Here is a 19,431-nt window from a genome sequence, read left to right on the forward strand (position 1 = left end):
GCCCTTCTTGCTTGTGACATATTTGAAATGCGTGTTACTTTTTTAGTTCTATTTTTTTTTCTCCGGCGAGCTGCTCTTTGCGGCTGACATGGCCCAATTACAAACCATAGCCTGCTTTGCACTCTCAGCTGCTTTATTCCAGCTGATGTCATCTAAACTGTGTCCCTGTAGGTTTGTCTGGGCTAGATAAGACATCCCCCCCATTGCTCCACAGCAGCGAAAAAGGGGAGGCTGCTGCTGTGAAGATGGATTACCCAACTGGTGACACTGGTTCCCTTGCTGCCAGAAACACTGTGGAGCGCTAACGCAATTAAGGCAATTAATCTTCGACAAAAGGGGTTCACTACCACCTCATATGGGTTAGCACCTTTCTATGCAGGTGCAAACCCAAAATATCTGCTCATATACAAACATGTAGACAATCTCCATGTGTGCAAATCTTATGGGAATGAACATTCGTCTTATAAAAAATGTACTGTATAATGTTTGAAGTAGTTTGGGACAATGATCTGATTTTATTGGGCTTCACAAATATCTAGGACTTAATTATTGTGGGTATCCATTTGCATAAGGAATGCTAAACAACATAATTGATTGGCTTGCATAAAGCACAATATGCAGTATGTAGTTTGCACATTAGTGTGCTGTTAGAGATGATCAGATTTAAAAAAAAAAAAAAAAAAAAAGAGAGAGAGCAATGATGATGACATGTCAAATCGGTAAAATTACCAAATGGACAATACTGAGCTCTCCAGAAAAAATAAAATAAAATAAAATAAACAAATAAATAAAGCCATCTAAAATTGCATTCATGTTTTTAAAAAAAAGAATGATGATTCTTTGGTCCGAAAACGATTATTCACTACAGTTTCTTTGTTCATCAACGTCACAGACATGCCGTGACAGACAGAATAATTAAAAACGCTTTTCCATGAGATAGCATTGACCTAGTATCCACTTTTTTTGTGACATTCATCTAATTTGTGACACTAGTGTGCTCTGAGATTTTTCAATTGTAAAAATATTTCAATAAAGATAGGAAAACTGCTTTAGAGGAGAGAAAACAAACTACTGGTTTGCATAGAGAGGCATTGTCATCAAAAAAAAAGAAGCCCGTCTTTTCATTTTAAAAACACATTTTTCCAAGAGGCACATTTAATTTAAAAGAAAACGTATACTTCTCAACATCTAAAGAGCAACAGTGAACAACAAAAAAAAATCCATCTGAAAGATCTTCTGCAGAGTATTTGTCTCTATTTATTTAGAACCTTGTTAACTCTGAGAAGAACAACACCGTTGTTCCCAAGGCTACTTCAAAACCTTCCAAAACGTAGCGGTGAAAAATAAACTCTATCAAGCCATCCATTTTTCAAGCATCTACGTGTACACATACTAACGTTATCCAAGTGGTATCAATTGCGATGTCAATTGTTTCTTGGACGATTTGCGACTGAGCGAATAGCCCTTGAAGGGATCAACAAAATGAGCTAAATCTGAAGCACGTTCTTTTACTAACAACATATTTATCACCATTTTTGTTTTTCATTCAACGATATAGGTAATAACTGAGAAGTACAGTTGTGCTCATATGTTTACACACCCCTGAATATTTATCAAAATAATACTAAGAAAAAGGGCAGAGAGAATAAAAACTAAATACTTTATTCATCACTACATGAGCGGTGTCACCTTACAGCGAAATGTTAATATCCGAGTTGAAATGCAGTGAGGTTGAAACGTGCAATCATGTTGTCGCAGGTGAGTGAAGGGCATCGCAGGTAAAACCACTGTGCAAATTCTTTATCACTTTGTTTGACAAGCAACAACACAGCTTTGTATGTATGCAAATCCTGGCAAGACACCGTGCTCACATACGACCGCTGTCCGAGTGGAGTCGTGCATGCGTGCTGACAGCAATTGGGCGACCCCCGCATGCAGCGGGACCAAGCAAGGGCATAGCAGATCTCGAACCTTATGATTGCTGAATGTTATTGGCAAAACTTGGAATTATATCAGGACTTTGAATAATTTGATCTCCCTGGCCTTTGTCATCTCCATGAAGGTGGAAAGTACTTGATTAGCACTTTGAATCGAGTTAGCAGATGGCCACTTTGGCCAGCAAAAGCCCATTAACCACAACTGAGGCCTCATGCTGCTTTTTCACTTAGCTGCTCTGCAAATGCTCTCACACATCTGAGGACTGCATTACAATCTCCACAGGCTGACTGCATTTTTATATTATTTTAAAGTATTATCGTGTAAAGCACGGATGGACAGCTCGTGGCTCTTGGGCCACATACAGCCACACGGAGTGTCCCGGTAATTTTGGGGTGTTTTTTTTTTCTTTTACAAAGTCAATCTTTTTTTTTTTTTAAATACAAAAATAAATAAATACAAAGCCAATCTTAATCCCCCCCCCCAAAAAAAAATACACGTTTTCTATGAAACACTGGGGTAAATAAGAAGCCCCCATACAATCTATCTAAAAAAATATATATATATATATCTACAAAAATGCGAATTTGCCAAACTCCAATATACATCAACTGTAGGGGAGGGAATCTTTGGACACCTCACAATTCGATTACGGTTACGATTCAGGGGCTACAATTCGATTATGAAACGATTATTGATCCATTTTTTATTTATGATGCCGTTTTTTACACTACTTAATTCTTTTCATCTCACTAAGTATTGATCACTTGGTGCAATGGATAAAAAAAAAGTCTCACAGTTCGGTCAGATCACGGATTTGAATCACGGATCAGATCATTTTTGGGATCAGCAATAAAAAAAGATAAATATAATTTTCTCTTCCTTTTATTTCATAAAACACTTGTTCCCATTGAATAACAAGATTCAACTCAAATAGTCAAATATGTCCATTTAGAATGTGCGAACACAAGCCCAAAAAGTTTTTAAAGAAAATGAAGATGAAAATGATTCTAATTATCTTTTCTTTCTTTGTTTCCTTTTTGTTTAAACAAAGAAAAATACCTCAAACTGCAATTTAAGGCACATACTCCTTCTACATGGAGAGTGAATGACAAACTAGCTTATGTTCACATCATTGAAAAAGAGGCAAAGAAAGACAACAAAGCCACAGTTGTCGGACTACCGGTACTTTAAAAGCAGACAGCTGTGCACTCACTGCTAGCAGCTAGCGACTAGCCGCTAACACCGAAGACCAATCACCCAATGACGGCGTAATAAATTAGATCTTTCTTCGCGCCCTAAATTATCAATTGATATGATTTCGGGATGGTGACGTGTTGATGCTGGCAATAATAATAATAATAATAATAATAATGGCAATGAAAAACTACGATAGGGCAAGCCGATATGTGTAGAAGGCAAGTCAAGCTTGCCGTCAGCCGGTCACGCCACCATGCAGCCCACAGGCTTGGCATGGCATCAACGTATTCTTTCTCAAGCTTTATTTTGAATTGAAATTAAAAACAACATTTTGGATCTAACGGCGAGGTTGGCATCATCCATGTTTGTTTTCGTCCGGGTGCGCCGACGTGTGTGCTTCCCAAAGTGTCCGGGAGATGGCGGTACAGCTTTTCTGTGTTCCGCAATATTTTGAACCTTCTTTATACTTTTACTAACATATTTTAATCATCGGAATGTGGACGTTTGTGGCTCGATTCAAACTCGTCCATGTCTGAATCGCGATGCATCTAAGAATCGGAAGTCCCCCCCCCTCTAATCAACTGTAGTTTTAAGGTGTAATTTGACCATTCACCACTAAATGGCAGACATGGCTTAGTTGCACTTACACTAGGTCTTATACTGCCCTATAGGCCTACTACAACATGAGTCAACCAAATATTTTTTTGGTGAATTTGGAATGATAGAAACATAGTGCCTCAATAATATTACAATTTTGAGTGAGTTGGTTTTATGAGGGAAAAAAACACACAAAGTGAGCTCTTTTGTTTCTTGTTCAGCAGTTTTATGGCATCCTTAAACAGTCATTTTTCCGCAGGCAAGTCCTTTGTCATGGGATCCCCCTAAAAAAAAAACTGTATGTTGTGTTGTTTGCATCATCCTTTGTTAAGAATACAGTTGTGCTTGAACGTTTGCATACCCTTGCCTTGCTTAGGGTATGTAAACTTATGAGCACAACTGTAAATATACAAAAGCTAAACGTCGCTTACATAATGACACAAAAATGTTATGAATCCTCACCAAAATTCACATGCGCATCTCTACTCATGTCGACATACTCTTCAAGCGCAACTGTAAATATAATTTATATATTTTTTTATATTTATATATGTTTAATGTAGATGTGAGTGTGTACCAGATACACAAACGCAAGGACCAGATGGTGGCTGATTGAAGTTTGCCATGAAAATTGGGAGTGGTTGCTGGAGAGGTGCCAGACCATTTGCCATTTGACTGCTCTCCCTTGTGCATGCCCATGAGGATCTCATACGCTGATGTGTGTATTTTAAGACTTCTGGTATTATATTTGCTATAACAGTGTGTAAAAAAAAAAATTCCCTTCGGTAAAACTAATGACATATTTTTATCATTATCCTCAGTGAAATACTCTTTAAGGCACATTTAAGCCGCAGTCCCCCTTATTCCTAAAATCCCCATACAATTTCAAACACCCATATAAATCCAGATGAACAAAGGATGAGGGAAAATAGATTAAATGCTTATTTGTGTAAATTATGTTTGGAACGGTATGCAAGTGATGTAATATTTCATTTTTTTATGACTGGCTGGCGATTATTACAAGTGTGTACGCATCTCTCGCCTAGCTGGGATAGACTCCAGCACACCTTTTACCATAGAAAGGATAAGTGGTACAGAAAATGGATGGTAAACTGGCTTTGATTTGCCAAATGTGGGCCACATACAGCTATGCTATGTTTTTTTTTAAAATTCATTCCAATACTTGAAAATTACAAATAAAAAAGTTGTATAATAGTAAAATAATACATTTACATGTACATTATTTTCTGTATGTCAAATAATTTGTCAATAAAATATATCTAGGACTGATTGACTACTGATTGTTCTTTTGAAATAATCTATTAATTTCGATTAGACTGCTCTCAAAATTTTAATTTGTAAAAAAGAAAGAAAGAAAAGACTTTAAACGTAAACATTTTTGACACTGATTCAAACATTTTTTTTACTTTTTTGTGGCACATCAAGTTTTGCGGTTTGAGATAATTTTAATTTTTGGAGGGGTTTGTTTGACCTATAAAAGCTTGTACAATACAGATTCTGTCGTGTTGATAAATGAAATTCCACCTGTTGCTGATCCCAACCCATCCATCCATCCATCCATCCATTTTCCTAACCGCTTACTCCGTTTTATTCATAATAGATTAGTAAATATTAGGGGTGTAAATCTCTCCAATCAAGGCAATTCGATACACATCTTTATATATTGGGTGCAATCCGATACAAGGACGGTTCGATTTTAAAATGGAGCGATTCGGTTCGATTTAGTAGGATTACGCTTACGATTCGAGCGGCTGACGGCATTGCTTTGAGCGAGCATAGGGGGCAATTCAAATTTGTTTTATGCGACTCGAGGGCAATATAGTTACGTTTTGGAGCAGATAATATATATATATATATATATATATATATATATATATGTATGTGTGTGTGTGTGTATTTATATATAAATGTGCGTGTGTATATAGATATATATATATATATATATATATATATATATATATATATATATATATATATATATATATAAAATATTATATTATATATCTACAGTATAATATAATATTCCCGTTTTCATCCCTCCTCAGGTCGCGACAGAGAGGCTTGTTTGCTAATACTCGCTAGCAGTAGCATGCCGTGCTGACAGATATAAGCAATGCGTCATTGGCTTGAAGCGATGCGGTGAATGAACTGTAACCAATAATGTAAAGTTGTGTTGAATTGTGTTAATACAAGCATAAATAATAATAAAAATAGTAATTGTTACAGCTATGATTATGACTAAATCAATTACAGAATAAATGATAAGATTAAAAATACCACAAATTATTATTATAACCATTTACAAATTCTCTGTGATATACTGTATTTAAAAAAAATCTAATGTGGCTCTTAAGCACCCTTTGTCGTCCATGTTCATTTATTTTGCAATATAAAAGAATGCTGTGACACATTTCCAGTTGTGTGGGATTGTTCCTTTTATGACTGTAGAGCAAGAAGCTGGAAAGTCTTTTGTCAGGCACATTCAAGGATCCCAAATGATTCCATTGGGGGAGTTATGGTTCAGGTGGTGGAGTGACTGTCTCGCTATTTGGATAGTAGTTGCTTGTGAGTCTGCGTGATCTGTGTGTGAATGGCCTGTTGACTTTCCTTCAGTGAACTGTACACCATCTTCATTGTGTGAATGACGCGAGTGCCTTAAAGGTAGAAATGTGCCACATAAATCCTCCCCATTTACCAGGTTGCTTTTCAATACTAAAAAAACAATAAGGCTGATGGCACCCTAGTGTGTAATTTCAGGCTGTATTTTTGTAACAGGAGTAAAGCAGAACACAAACTAGTGGATTGATGCTGTTGTGCTCATCAGCCGCCTTTCTATGACTACCACAGTTGGGTGAATTCAAAATATCAAGGCAACAAACTGCGCTAAAATAACAATAATAAAAAAAAAAAAAAGATGGGCAATTCAACAAAATATTTGAGGTCTGGAAAATTGTTATTCCTGCATTTCAGAAATAAGACTTTACAGAACTACCTTATTTTCACGACTATAGGCGCACTTAAAAGTCTTAAATGTTCTCAAAAATTGACGGTGCGCCCAATATTGAGGTGCGCCTAATAGTGGGATGCGTTTCACAAACCAAGTGTCGGCACTCAAAATCCAGTGGCTAAATTGGCCATTAAATGACGATAGTGTTGATTTTAAAGTGCCATAGCACAAACCCCTGTTTGCTTTTAGAGCCATTGTTGCAATATACATACTTTATGCCCTTGTCACGGATCTGGAATATGAAGGCATTGAATGTAAATGTGCAACAAACAACCATAAATGTGAAAAGAAAAAAAGGTATATGGAATATGTTGTAGTAGAAGTATATCTTTGTGCCCAAATAAAAATTCAACCTGACACATGCATTTTTCATCAGACAGTGACAGTAGGCACAGTGAGTGAATACAGAATGTTCAACATGACAACCAATGAAAATGTCATGTCCCAGATGTCCTGTCAGGTGTCAGTCATGTCTTGATTTATTGTAAAATTAAGTCCAAACGGGTATGATAGCCGCACCCCAAAAAATCTGGGTAACATTTTAGGGTTTGGGTCAATTTCGCTTTCAACTTGAATGGTGCACTGTTGGCATCACGACACATTCCAGCATAATGACAGTTTGAGCTCCAGTAGAATATCTTCGAATAATGATTCAACTGTTCCAATGTGCATGGATTTGATTAACACTAGATCTCCCAGAGCCGTCATTTTGGCTGTTCTCAAAATTGGATGTGTTGTTACTCTGTTTACATAGATCAATGATGTTCCTAATCTTTTGACTTTTTCTCTCTCTGTATGTATATCCTTACTACACTGGCATTTTATTTTATAAAAAAAATAATATATATTTAGAAGTTATTACTACTTTACCTCCATGACAGTCAATTTGACGGCTCTATTCATTTCAATGTAGATCTTTCGCGTTGCCTGTACGGCTCCACTGGAAGTGGCGGCGCAGCTCAAGGAAGAGTATAACCTTATAGACTAGTAAAGCATAGCCTCCTAAATGTGAAGCAGTCATGACGTTTTTGGCGGTGCAAGCCTGATAATCAAAATTAATACACCCGTTTCCCACAGAAAAGCAAGGGAGGGGCTTTATCAGCTACTCAAAACAGCGAGTAATAACCATATTAGGCGATTACGAGAGTGCGAGAGCACAAGCCGTCAAAATGACTGCGCTGGGAGATCTAGTTGTTTTAGAATTCTTGTTGTACTAGTGTTAAAAAACGTGAACAATTTACACTTCAAAATGGAGCTTGTGAAAATAAATGCATTTCATTTGGGAAAAATCCACAAATAAGCCAGATCGTTATTTCATGGAATGGATTGTGTGGTACATTATCATGTAGTATATTTTTGCTTTGAGCAACAAGTAAAATTACTTAGAAGCGGAATTCTAGTAACCTTTTCAGGGAAGGAAGTTTAGCAGTTACCTTTGACTTTCTTCTAGCGCTTCACTGCCCTTCCTCCAAGAGATCACACCCCACGGAGACATCTTGGGTTTGCACTCCATGAGCATATCTCCTCCAACCTTGACCAACGTCTGGCTCCTCAATTGGTTATGAGAGAAATCTGGAGCAACAGCTGAGACAGGAGGGGTAGATTTGTTATTTAGTATAAAACATAGTCAATTACATGTCCGCCTTCTTCAAAATTCACCACATACTCACAAATATTTTTAGCTCGATTTTAATTACAGAGTTTGCACTTGTTCTTTTTTAGCTTCAGTGTTGTTTGGATTTTTTTTCCTGCCTGTGACAGATGACATATGTTCTTCTTTTTCCAAATCTATTTCCAGGCCAGATAACAAATAGTAAAGCATGTTACAGTGTGTCTTGGCCATGAGACTGCAGTGAAGTAACAAATATAAAATATTCCTGCCAAGGTTAACTTATTTCTTAAGGTTTAAGACTACACAACGGTGGGGGGAAAAACTGTTACAATGGACATAAAATACTTTGGTGCCAAATAGAAGAAGTGCACATGTTCCAATTTGGAAACCAATAGAGCAACATACCTCTTTTTAACAGTCAGTTATCATTCACCGAGCTCAGCAAGCACAATCCCTCTCATTTTGAATGGTTTTGATAAACATTTAAAAAAATATATTAATAAGTTATCTAGAAGATTTAGATTGAATAACAATCACAAACGAGGGGTTGGTGTGAGATTCAAAAGCAGGACCTCTGATTGGGGGTGGGTGGGTGTCACCTTTTAAATATGGTAAGTTGAAAGGTTTTGCGGAGTATGACACCAGTCCTTGACATTTTGCCTTCACCTACACCACTGCACTCTGACTCCAATTACCCACGTTGTCAGAATGGCGAATGGCCATGTTCAGATTGGCAGCCCCAGATCTGACTTTTGTCATCCATATTGAATCTATTGCCTTGATGAAGTTTGAAGCAAAAGTCACATGAAATGTGATTTAATCTTCACTGGAATGTCAACTCAGCATCTCTTCCACCTGACATCATGGAGACAGAGGAGCGAAGGCAGGAGAAGAAAACTAAGCACCGCGACTCTTACCTCTATTTGTTGCTGCTTTGTGGATGTTGTCAAATCTCTCATTGCATGCTACATAGTGCTTTAACTGCATCTCAATGGAACCACTATTGTATCAGGCATAGACAATTTTGGTATTTGGATATCCTACTGAACATTTTAGCAAATTATCCATTATTCATATATACAGTATATATATATATATATATATATAGTTTAAAACCACCAGAGTGTGAATGTGTGATTGCATGAATAATGTATCGATTGCGAAGCATCTTTGAGTGTCTAGAATAACCCCACATACATCTTATTACTATTATTAAATTTAAACTGTACATGTACACTGTAGCAGCAAACTGTATTTTCTTCTCTAAAACATTAGTGAGTATAGGAAAAAGTGATGTCAGAACCACAATGTGGAAAGTGAATTTGCTGGCTAAAGCAGCACATTTGAGTGAGCTTGGTTTGTTAAAAATAAATGATCAGTGTGGCCTGCGACAGTGTCAGGCTGTCAGCAAAAATGTGCAGAATCATTTTCACCTATTAAACCGCCTTTGAAAAATAATCTGACAGCTCTCGCCAGCAAGATATGGGGCATTTGCTTAGCTAGCCACTAGACGCTAACGCTGGCAACAGGCACCGTATGTCAATGACAGCGTAACTTATTAGAGTTTTTCTAGCGTCCTTAATTAGCAACATGATTTCAGGATGACGTTGTGTTGATGGTGGCGACAGTTTGTGACGGCAATATAAATTAACCCTCACTACAGTCGGGAAGATGAGTGAAGACAGCCACACCACGTTGTTTACTACAAGTTCAGAATAAAAGCATACCAAGGTGTTAATGTTGATGTATTCTTTGGTAAGCTAAGGTTACGGACTGTCTTCTCGAAGGTACACACTAATAGCTACTCGAAGCAGAAATAATTGATTTCTTCCATTTTTTTGGAATCAGGATACTTGAGTTACTCAAGAACTCGTTTTACCGATGGTTATAGTAGATAATAGTACCCCTAAAGTCCAATTGCTTCCACATGACACTCGCAAAGTGACAAAAGAGATAAGCCCTGCAACTTGATTCGGATACGTAATTACTGTGGCAACCAAAGAAGACAAGTCAGTACAGCTCACTGATGTGTGGAAGCATCAAATTAGATCTGGCCACTTGCAAATGACATGAGTGCGGACAGTAGAGCTTCAAAATTTGATCCCAAACATCAGATTAGCCTCCCGTCTGAACATAACAAGTGTGTTGGAAGATTGTCAACAAATGAAAGCTAACACAGGGGCAAAGAGGAGAGTGACAAGCCTCACAGGGTGGATGAGCTGCGCTTGTAAACAGAGAAACTAAAGTACATATTGTACATCACTGTCAGTAAAACACCATTTCCTTTTAGTGGCCAATAACTGAAGGGGCAAAGGTCATCTAGTAAAATGGTCCAAATGAAGAGGATGGTGCAAACTGGAATTAATTCATGCACACACATCTCACACACACAAAGACGCAATTACACAATCTTACCTATAACTCGGAGTTCGGCATTGGAGTAGACCTCGCCATACTTATTCCCGGCAACACACTGGTACATTCCCGTGTCCGACAGGGTCAAGCGACTGATTAACAACGCCCCATTGCTCACCTGTATGCGCTCCTATGGACACAGACACATGCCATTAATACACCAAGTTTCCACAGCTCATCTACATAAAAACAGCCGCAGGACCAGTGAATTATGGTCTGAAAATAACAGACGTGGCAATAAATCTAGGATTTCATCACTAATGGAGGGGAAGGCTTGGGTGGATGGAGGCAGGCTAGCAGAAAATGATCCTAATCAATCTGCATGTTTATGAGAGTGAAATAAAACCATGCCCTATTTATATCAGTGGCTGCACCACAGGGCCTGTTTTCCCTTCAGGAGGAGGGAGATGAGGATATATTTAAGGGTGGACTTCATTCTGAAAATTGGTGTACGGTGGACCCCTGCATACTACTGGTTGATGATTTTGTGTGTTGTTGTTTTTTGGGTCAATATACTGGTATTTTTTTTTCATGGAAAACGCTTATTGGTGATATATCCACGCTTAGTCAAATTTTTTACTTTTTTTTATGTTTTTGAATGGGTGTCAATTATTCACTGATTTTCACTATTTGCGGGGAAGCCCTGTCTCTAAACCCCATGAATAGCTTGGCTCCACTGTACTGCATTGTAAAAATTGGTTTTCTGACATGTGGTCCCAACATGTATTTTTTTTATCTTTTCTGACTTGGGCTTTTTTTTGTCAGCTGTCAAGACTTTTCCACTCAGTGAAACATCAGACTACAATTTCAAAAAGAGATGACTGGGAAGGATAAAATAAAAATCATTGTGACTCACTGAAGGACCAAAGAGTAATAAAGTGTTGGAAAAAGCTGAGTTTTATTTCTCGGAAGCTGTGTGTGCATGCTATTCATTTATCAGTACTCAAAAACAAATGGTAAGGTTGTTTACAAACAACACTCAGTGGATTCATTGAATATTTTAGTTTATATTTATACTACCCTCCAAAACATATTAGAACAGTGAAACTAATTATTATTTATTTTTATTTTTTGCTATCAATATTTGAGTTAGACTTTTAAGCGCTGAGTTGAGTTTAGATCAACAGTCACACTGCTATGGCTTCTACCCGTCAGCCCTTCTTTTATGTCAATGTTGCAAATTATGTGATGTGGTCGATGTAACCTGTAATAATGTGTCCGAAAGGAAAAAATGAATAAAACACAAAACAAACACTTTATATGCGGCTATTGTGGTATATGTGGATTTGATACACAACTAAGATGATAGCACTATTTGTAACCAAACCAGTAGAATAAGTGAAATGGATAAGACTTAAAGCGACAGTGTGTAGAATTTAGTCCCATCTAGTGGTGAACGAATAGAATGCAGCAACCTAAGTTCAAAGTCCATGCATTTTGAAGCACGCGCACTACGGTACCTCAGATAGAGACCACACCTTGCAAGCCTACCACCAATTACTACTCTCACAAAGTTCTTCTCCTTCGGGTATCCGCAGCAGAAAGATGGTGGCTAAACATGTCAGTCTACTGTAAGGCGACCTATGTAATCTAATTAGCTAATACTAGACCTACGATTAAATACAAAAATGTACATTTATGTGATTTCACTTTTTTTTTCATATTATTGAAATTAATATTGCTTTTTAAAAATAAATTGACATCGAAAAATTCTATACACAGTCCCTTTAATATTTGTTGCAAATATTTTGCATGCAATAATTTCATCAATGCTGTCACATCAATGAAGATTAATAAGCAGACCTGAGGAAGCAATGCAACTTTATGGTATTATCTTCACTGCGTTTTCACAGATGAGCATGTATGCTTGGGCTAATAACATATCATTTCCATAAGATTAGTAAATGTTAATATTCATCTTATCAGACCATAAAATTACCAATCAGAATTTTTTTAGGTATGTTTCTGTAATTCTTGGCAAATTTGAGTCTAGCCTTTGTGTTCTCCTTGCAATATCATATGTTTCATTGAGACATGGTTGAACAAGGACACACAGGACACTATGATGACTGTGAAGGGTCTTATGGATATATATGTGTGCAGACCGCAAACTGTCGGAGCAGCAAAAAGAAAGACGAGGGGATGGGAGTGTTTTTGTTGTTGTTTTTTTTTATACAACAGATGTAACCCTGGGGCTTCACTGTTAAAGAGCAGCTCTGCAGTATGGACATTGAGCATCTAGCATTCAACGGCCGACCTTACTATATACCTCGGGAGTTTTCACGTCATTGTTGTGATGGTGTACCGAATACATTCCTTCCCCTGTTGACGCTCTTACTGCGTGTGAATGCATCCACACCCAGAGGACCTCATCCTCATATTCGGGGACTTCAAACATTCCTTTCTCTCTGCTACCCTCCCCAACTTCACACAATATGCAGATTGCCACACAGGAGACTATGCAATATTGGAGCTCATGTACTGTATGCTAATGTTAGAGATGCATATAAGAGAGTACCACTGATTGTCACACACAAGTGGGGCGATTTGTTCTCAGTAGGTGCACTACCCCCATCTTGAATGCTCTGATCACAACTTTTTCCGTCTATGACCAATATACAGTCTTGCTCACCATTATTGGCACCCATGAAGGTAAAGTACATATTGTGGAATATCTTCTGAAAAAAAAGTAATTTATTTTATTTTATAGAGAACTTGTATTTCATCTGAAAGACCAAATGATTAAAAAACAAATTAAAACAATAAACAATAGGCGGAAAAAAAAGAAAACTTAAAATGTGCTCTGTCACTGGTATTGACACCCTTCCCTGTAGATCAGTATGGAAACACAATGTGACTCACCTTTGGTAACTCACAAATTAGAATTTTTTTGTTCAAAATTGTCTGTGCCCAATTGACATCATTTAACTAATGAATGATGACTTTGAGGTTTTAAAAAGCTTTATGAAACTTTTTATGAAATTATGAAAACAAAGGAGCTGTCTGAGGACATCAGCAGTGCGATTATTCACAAACACAAGACATCCAAATGGTATAGAGCCATCTCCATAGATTTTGGTAGCCCTGTTTCAGCAATGCGTAGTGAACTTGTTAAGAAGTTTGACGAGCATGGAACTGTCAAGAACCTCCATGGACATTGGGGGAAGAGAGAAATTGATGACAGAAGTCTTCGATGGTTGGTACGAATGGTGGAAAAAACACCACGTTAAACATCCAAAGACCTGAAAGCCAACCTGGAACAGTCTGGGATCATGGTTTCAAGAAGTGCCATACGCCGCACACTGAACCAAAAATAGGGCTTCATTGGCGAAGACCATTCCTGAGACAGACATGAAAAAGAATGGCTAAGCTTTGCCAAGGAGTACCTGGACAAACCACAATTATTTTGGGAAAATGTTCTGTGGACGAAAGAAAAGAAAATAGAGCTTTTCTGCAATGCACGCCAACAGTTTGCTTACAAACAGCACAATGAAGCTTCCAATGAAAATAACACCCTCTCTACAGTCAAGCATGTTGGAGGATCTATAGTTCTGTGGGGCTGCTTTGCTGCATGTGGTACCGGAGGCCTTGATCGTATCACAGGAATCATGAAATCAGAGAATAATCAACACATTCTAGGGGGACGTGTCCTACCAAGTGTGACAACTTGGTTTTAGTCGAAGGTCATGGTTTCTCCAGCAAGACAAAGACTCAAAGTACACATCCAAAAGCATACAGGAATGGTTAAAAAGGAAAAAAAATATTGTTTTAAAATGGCCAACAATGACTCCTGATCTCAATCTGATTGAAAATCTTTGATAGGAGCTGAAATGTGCCATTGAGAAAAGAAACCTGCAAACATTCAAGAGCTTGAACAATTTGCAAAGGAAAAGTGGTTGGAAATACCAGCGGAGAAGTGCAAGAAGTTTAGAGATGGCTACAAGAAACGTTTGGAAGCTGTCATCACTGCCAAAGGGTGTGCAACCAAATATCGAAGAGGGGTGCCATTATTGCTGCACATGCTGTGTTTTCTATTTCTTCTTTGGAATTACATTATCTTAGTTGAAAAACATGTTCCTTTGTTGAATTACTTTGGGCATTTAATTAAAAGGTCCTGATGATATAAATTTGGTACATTTCCATTTATTTCTGTAGATATTGTAAAAAATGAAGGGGTGCCAATAACAATGAGCAGGACTGTACGTACCAAGCTCCACAGAAGAAGACCGTGAAGATCTGGATTGAGGCATGTGAGCATTTTTAACACCAGAGAGTGGGGATAGAAAAAACACCGTTGGAAGACCAGCGTTTTTTTAATACAAACTCTAACTCATTAACTCTGTCTCTCACTAAATCCCAATCAACATGGCCCTACTTCTTCACACCTCTTGAGAAAAGTATTCTCTCCTCAGCTGCATCTCTTCTCACCTCAGCAACCCACCAACACCCCCCCCCCCTTCCAAGACCTTCAGATCATGATTAACCTTCTGGTCCCCACTCATTACCTTTCCCTCTCTCAATAGAGAAGGCTAGGAGGGACAACAAAGATCAGGAAAGCCACGGGAACAGATCCCAACAGTTCCAAAGTACTCGGGGTCCGGGAGTGTGCAGACCATCTTAGTGAGGTTGTCTAGCACACCCTATGGAGGACTTCCTCTGGACACTCCAGACCCGTCCTCCTGAATTCCCTCCAAATGAAGACCATGGTAAGTGATCTTCCTTAGCCAAACTGAGATCCTTGGTAGATGTGCTACAATTTGTCAATGGATCTGGTGTTGGAGTGGACCTTCTTGCTTGCATGGACTCCTGTCTCACTCGGAGTCCCCCGACAGGACTATAAGAGAGATTGATTTTTATTTTACTTTTCCAGTGCTTTCAACACCATTAGACCATCAATAAACTGAGAGAAGAGGCAGATGTGGACCGTCGACTAGCTAACTGGCAGGCCACAGTATGTGAGGACTAGTGGCTCTGTGTGAGATATGTTAGTGTACAGTACAGTTAACAAGTTGCACCATCGAAAAGGTGGCGGACAGAAGGACAATAGACCTTTTGCACCTACGTCACGTGATCACATAACTGCTCCATGATAGACGGTCAACTTAGTGAATGAATGTTGAATTTAAGTGGACAGGACACGGTGCGACTTATTGCTGCTATTATTGCACATCTAGTCATGGGATCTACTATTTCGACTGAAGTTTGCCTGTTGGTAGAAGTGGCTCAAAGAGCACGATATTTACAGAAGTTGAAGATCGCTAGTTTGGAAACAGACCTTACCTTCTATCTCCTGCTGTGTTCACTGATTTAATAAAATTGCCAACTTTGCCGGAATTCACACCGGCCGCACGACCTATATCATGTAGTGAACACCGTATTCCCTTACACTGGAGCCAATTTGAAAGCTTAAAAAGCCTGGTCACGTACCAGGTTTTTTGTTGCGGCTGGGTCTCCGGGACGAGATGCTCCGCTCACACCAGGGTACGACTTGTTTATCCTGTAACTGACGTATGTTTTTACGCTCATTATGGCGATAAAAAAGCTTAATGTAGCTTGATTTTACCAAAAAACTAGGGACAGTCTAAGGTGCTTAATGTATATATATATTTAAAAAAAAAAATGAACAAAGTAAAAAAAAAAAAAAAAGTGTTAAAAGAACAGTCAAAAACTAGCCCAAAAAAATGGCTGCCTTTTCGTAATTATTTAAAAAAATATATATTTGAAAAGAGCTAATATTATATAACCCCATTAAATTGGAAATATATTTGTTTGTTTTTTATGTGCTAGTTCATTAGTTAGCAGGCAACTTGTATCTCTTTGGATGACACATGATGATGGGATGCCCTATTTTTAATTTGGGAGTGAAAATGGTTCGATTGTGACTCAAAATGGCAAACAGAATTTCTTTAACAAAAACTGAAAGTAATTTCCTAATATTTGTTTTTTTGTCCATCTGTATTTTAGTAGACAATTTACTGGTTTACGACAGCAAGAGTGCAGAATTTTGGTTTAAGGGTAGTGGAAGATGGTTCCATCAAAAAACAAATAAATGCCTTCAATGCAAAAAATAAAATAAAAAATATGTGGCTTAATGTTAGAAAACTACAACCAATCACGTGAACTTTGATTGGCAAATTTTGGTGGCGATTACTCATAATTTCCTAATATTAAGCAATGTTAAGTTTTTTTTTTACATTAAGCTTTTTAGACTGTACCTATTTTTTTTTTAAATATTATTTATTATATTTAGATTGAACTCATGTGGAACTAAAAGCGTAGTCTGTGTATGTGCAGTTGGAGTGGACGGTAATTATTTGGCTCATGTTGATTTGAAACATGTTGTAATTCGACACCTCTGTTACAATCTTTGTTAGTGTATGTTTGCTAGTAAAATATATGAGCAGTGATCTACTAACCCTGTAGAAAATGATCGCTACAAATCTGTGAATAATTTGCGATCCATCTATCATGGTTTACATCTTTATCTACCAGTACAAGCTACCGCACAGCAAAATATGACTAGAAGATAATCGATTAGATACGGAACTATACGCTTTACGAGTTTCAACGGTTTCAATAGATGCAAATGGTTATATTGCCATTTTCCCATGAAGGCTGTAACGTCACGTACAAAAGGACTATTGCTAAGCTGACATCCATCATAGACAACACTTCACACCTCCTGCATTACATTGTAGAGTCCCTCAGAAGCTGCTTCTGCAGGAAGGAATTCTACTGCAGGTTATTCCTGCCCACAGCAATAAGGCTGCTCAAATACACAATATAACTATACAGCACACATGTGCGCATACTATTGCTTTGCTTCTTACATCATTACAAATGGTTGTCCTGGCTTGTGTGATTCTTCTTTTCTAAAATTTGCAATTGTGTTTTACATAGAGGCAGCTCTCTGGTTTTCATGTTGGTTGCAATGCTAACTTGTATACAAATATTATTTCCAAGCAAAATCAAAATCTGAGACTCTGCTAGATATTCAATGCTATTGTTTGAATAATCAATGTAATAGGACAACCCCGGATATTAAAATAAGCCTGTTCCAATATTTTGATTCAATGAAAAGTGGGTGGGCTCAAACAACAACAATAGCTCTATTCCAAGATGGGCATTAGATCCAAATGTAAATGCTTGGCAAATAAAAGTTCAAATGTTGATATTTTGTCTCTCATTAATCTAATGATGTCAAACCTAAATCATCAGTCAACAGCAAAGGTAAAAGGAAAGCATGACATTGCCTCACCGTTTAATACTTTTCAAGGGGGGTGCATGACACTTTGGTTTTCCTTCATGTGTGTAAAGTGGACTTTAATAAACTGACGTTATTTAATCAGGTGACTGACTAAGAGAAAATGACATTTTATTGATTTTCAAGCAGCATTTCCTTTGCAAGTGAAATTTTTATTGGTCTGTTGAAATAAATCATTTTGTTGTGTACTTGTGTATTTTTGTGCACTGTATACTGTGACACTGATGACAGCATCCATCATTGAGGGCAAATGATTCAAATGTGATCAACTCATTTTTGATTCAGGGGTCATTTAAAATGGCCAGCTATTTGTTGCTGTTGTGCAATGTACAGCGTGTCACAAGCTTAGTTTGATTGTAAGTGATCTTGCACAAACTCTGGCCCTTCCCTCTCACTGTGCCTGTGCAAAGTAGATAACAGTGCACACAAATCATGGTGTGAAGTTTGTTGCTGCGTGCCTGTATGCGCCAGCTTCTTTTGTTTGTTTTTGAAAAACTTAACTCTGAAATACTGAGGAGAAAAGATTGCTTTACAGTATTAGACTTATTATTTACATACACATTCCAAATCCGGACATGGAGTTGAGTCATGGCTTTCAATCAGTCATGTCGGCAATTAAATCAGAATGTTTGCTTTGACTTTCCATTGCAGTCGACCATCTGTCTCCTGTATCTGTTCTTGTGACAGTAAAATAAGCACGTAGCATACATTAAACTGTTAGACTCTAAAGGTCTCGATACACCAATCCGACTTCGGAAGTTGGAAAGTGTCCGAGTGTCAGTATGCGCCGTTTGATTAATGTATAAATCACCGTCGTAACGTGGGGGATCCCATTGGGGAGCGTTTGGGGGACGTTTTCGGCAGATTCAACATGTCGAATCGGCGTTGGACCGTCGTGACGATTCATCATTCTGATTGGCTGTTAGCTAGGAAGTAAAGAATGCAGATAAACAGTAAGCAATGTTTTGCACATTATCACACCTTGGATATAAGTACATAAACAGAAGATGAATTCATCACTATGGTTCAATAGAGACTGGCATTGTATGACATTAGCATTAAAGGGTATGACGATCAAGTGATGAAAGCCAAATTATGGAAAGATATGGAGACGCAACTGGATATAATCAGGTAGGATTTACTTTTATATTACACGATACTCTGTAAAGATCCTGACGGTGTGCTTCATGTGGGAATACATCGTGATTATGCATGGTTTACATTTTTATATCCCGCCCCCGTATGAGCTTTCCGGTTGCCTTTTTCTAACAATGAGGAAAAGTGACTACCGTCGCCGATGGTACGAAGGGGGATTACGTCTCATGCATGTGCAGCAGGTACTTAACAATTGGCGTTGGTGTCTATCTGATGCGATGTGTA

The 19,431-nt window shown here is 37.9% G+C and overlaps 1 protein-coding gene across 2 annotated transcripts in view; it reads right to left on the minus strand.

Annotated features, from left to right (window-relative positions):
* LOC144056455 (contactin-4-like) overlaps positions 1–19,431 on the minus strand; it is a 145,320-nt gene that overhangs the window by 46,514 nt on the left and 79,375 nt on the right. For both annotated transcript variants that reach the window (XM_077573294.1, XM_077573292.1), the window contains exons 10-11: positions 10,788–10,917; positions 8,194–8,344 (exon numbers count right to left, since the gene is read on the minus strand). In XM_077573294.1, the coding sequence (XP_077429420.1) occupies positions 8,194–8,344; positions 10,788–10,917 (281 nt within the window). The remainder of the gene's footprint in view (positions 1–8,193; positions 8,345–10,787; positions 10,918–19,431) is intronic.

Source organism: Vanacampus margaritifer, chromosome 8, assembly GCF_051991255.1.
Source record: "Vanacampus margaritifer isolate UIUO_Vmar chromosome 8, RoL_Vmar_1.0, whole genome shotgun sequence".
NCBI lineage: Eukaryota > Metazoa > Chordata > Actinopteri > Syngnathiformes > Syngnathidae > Vanacampus > Vanacampus margaritifer.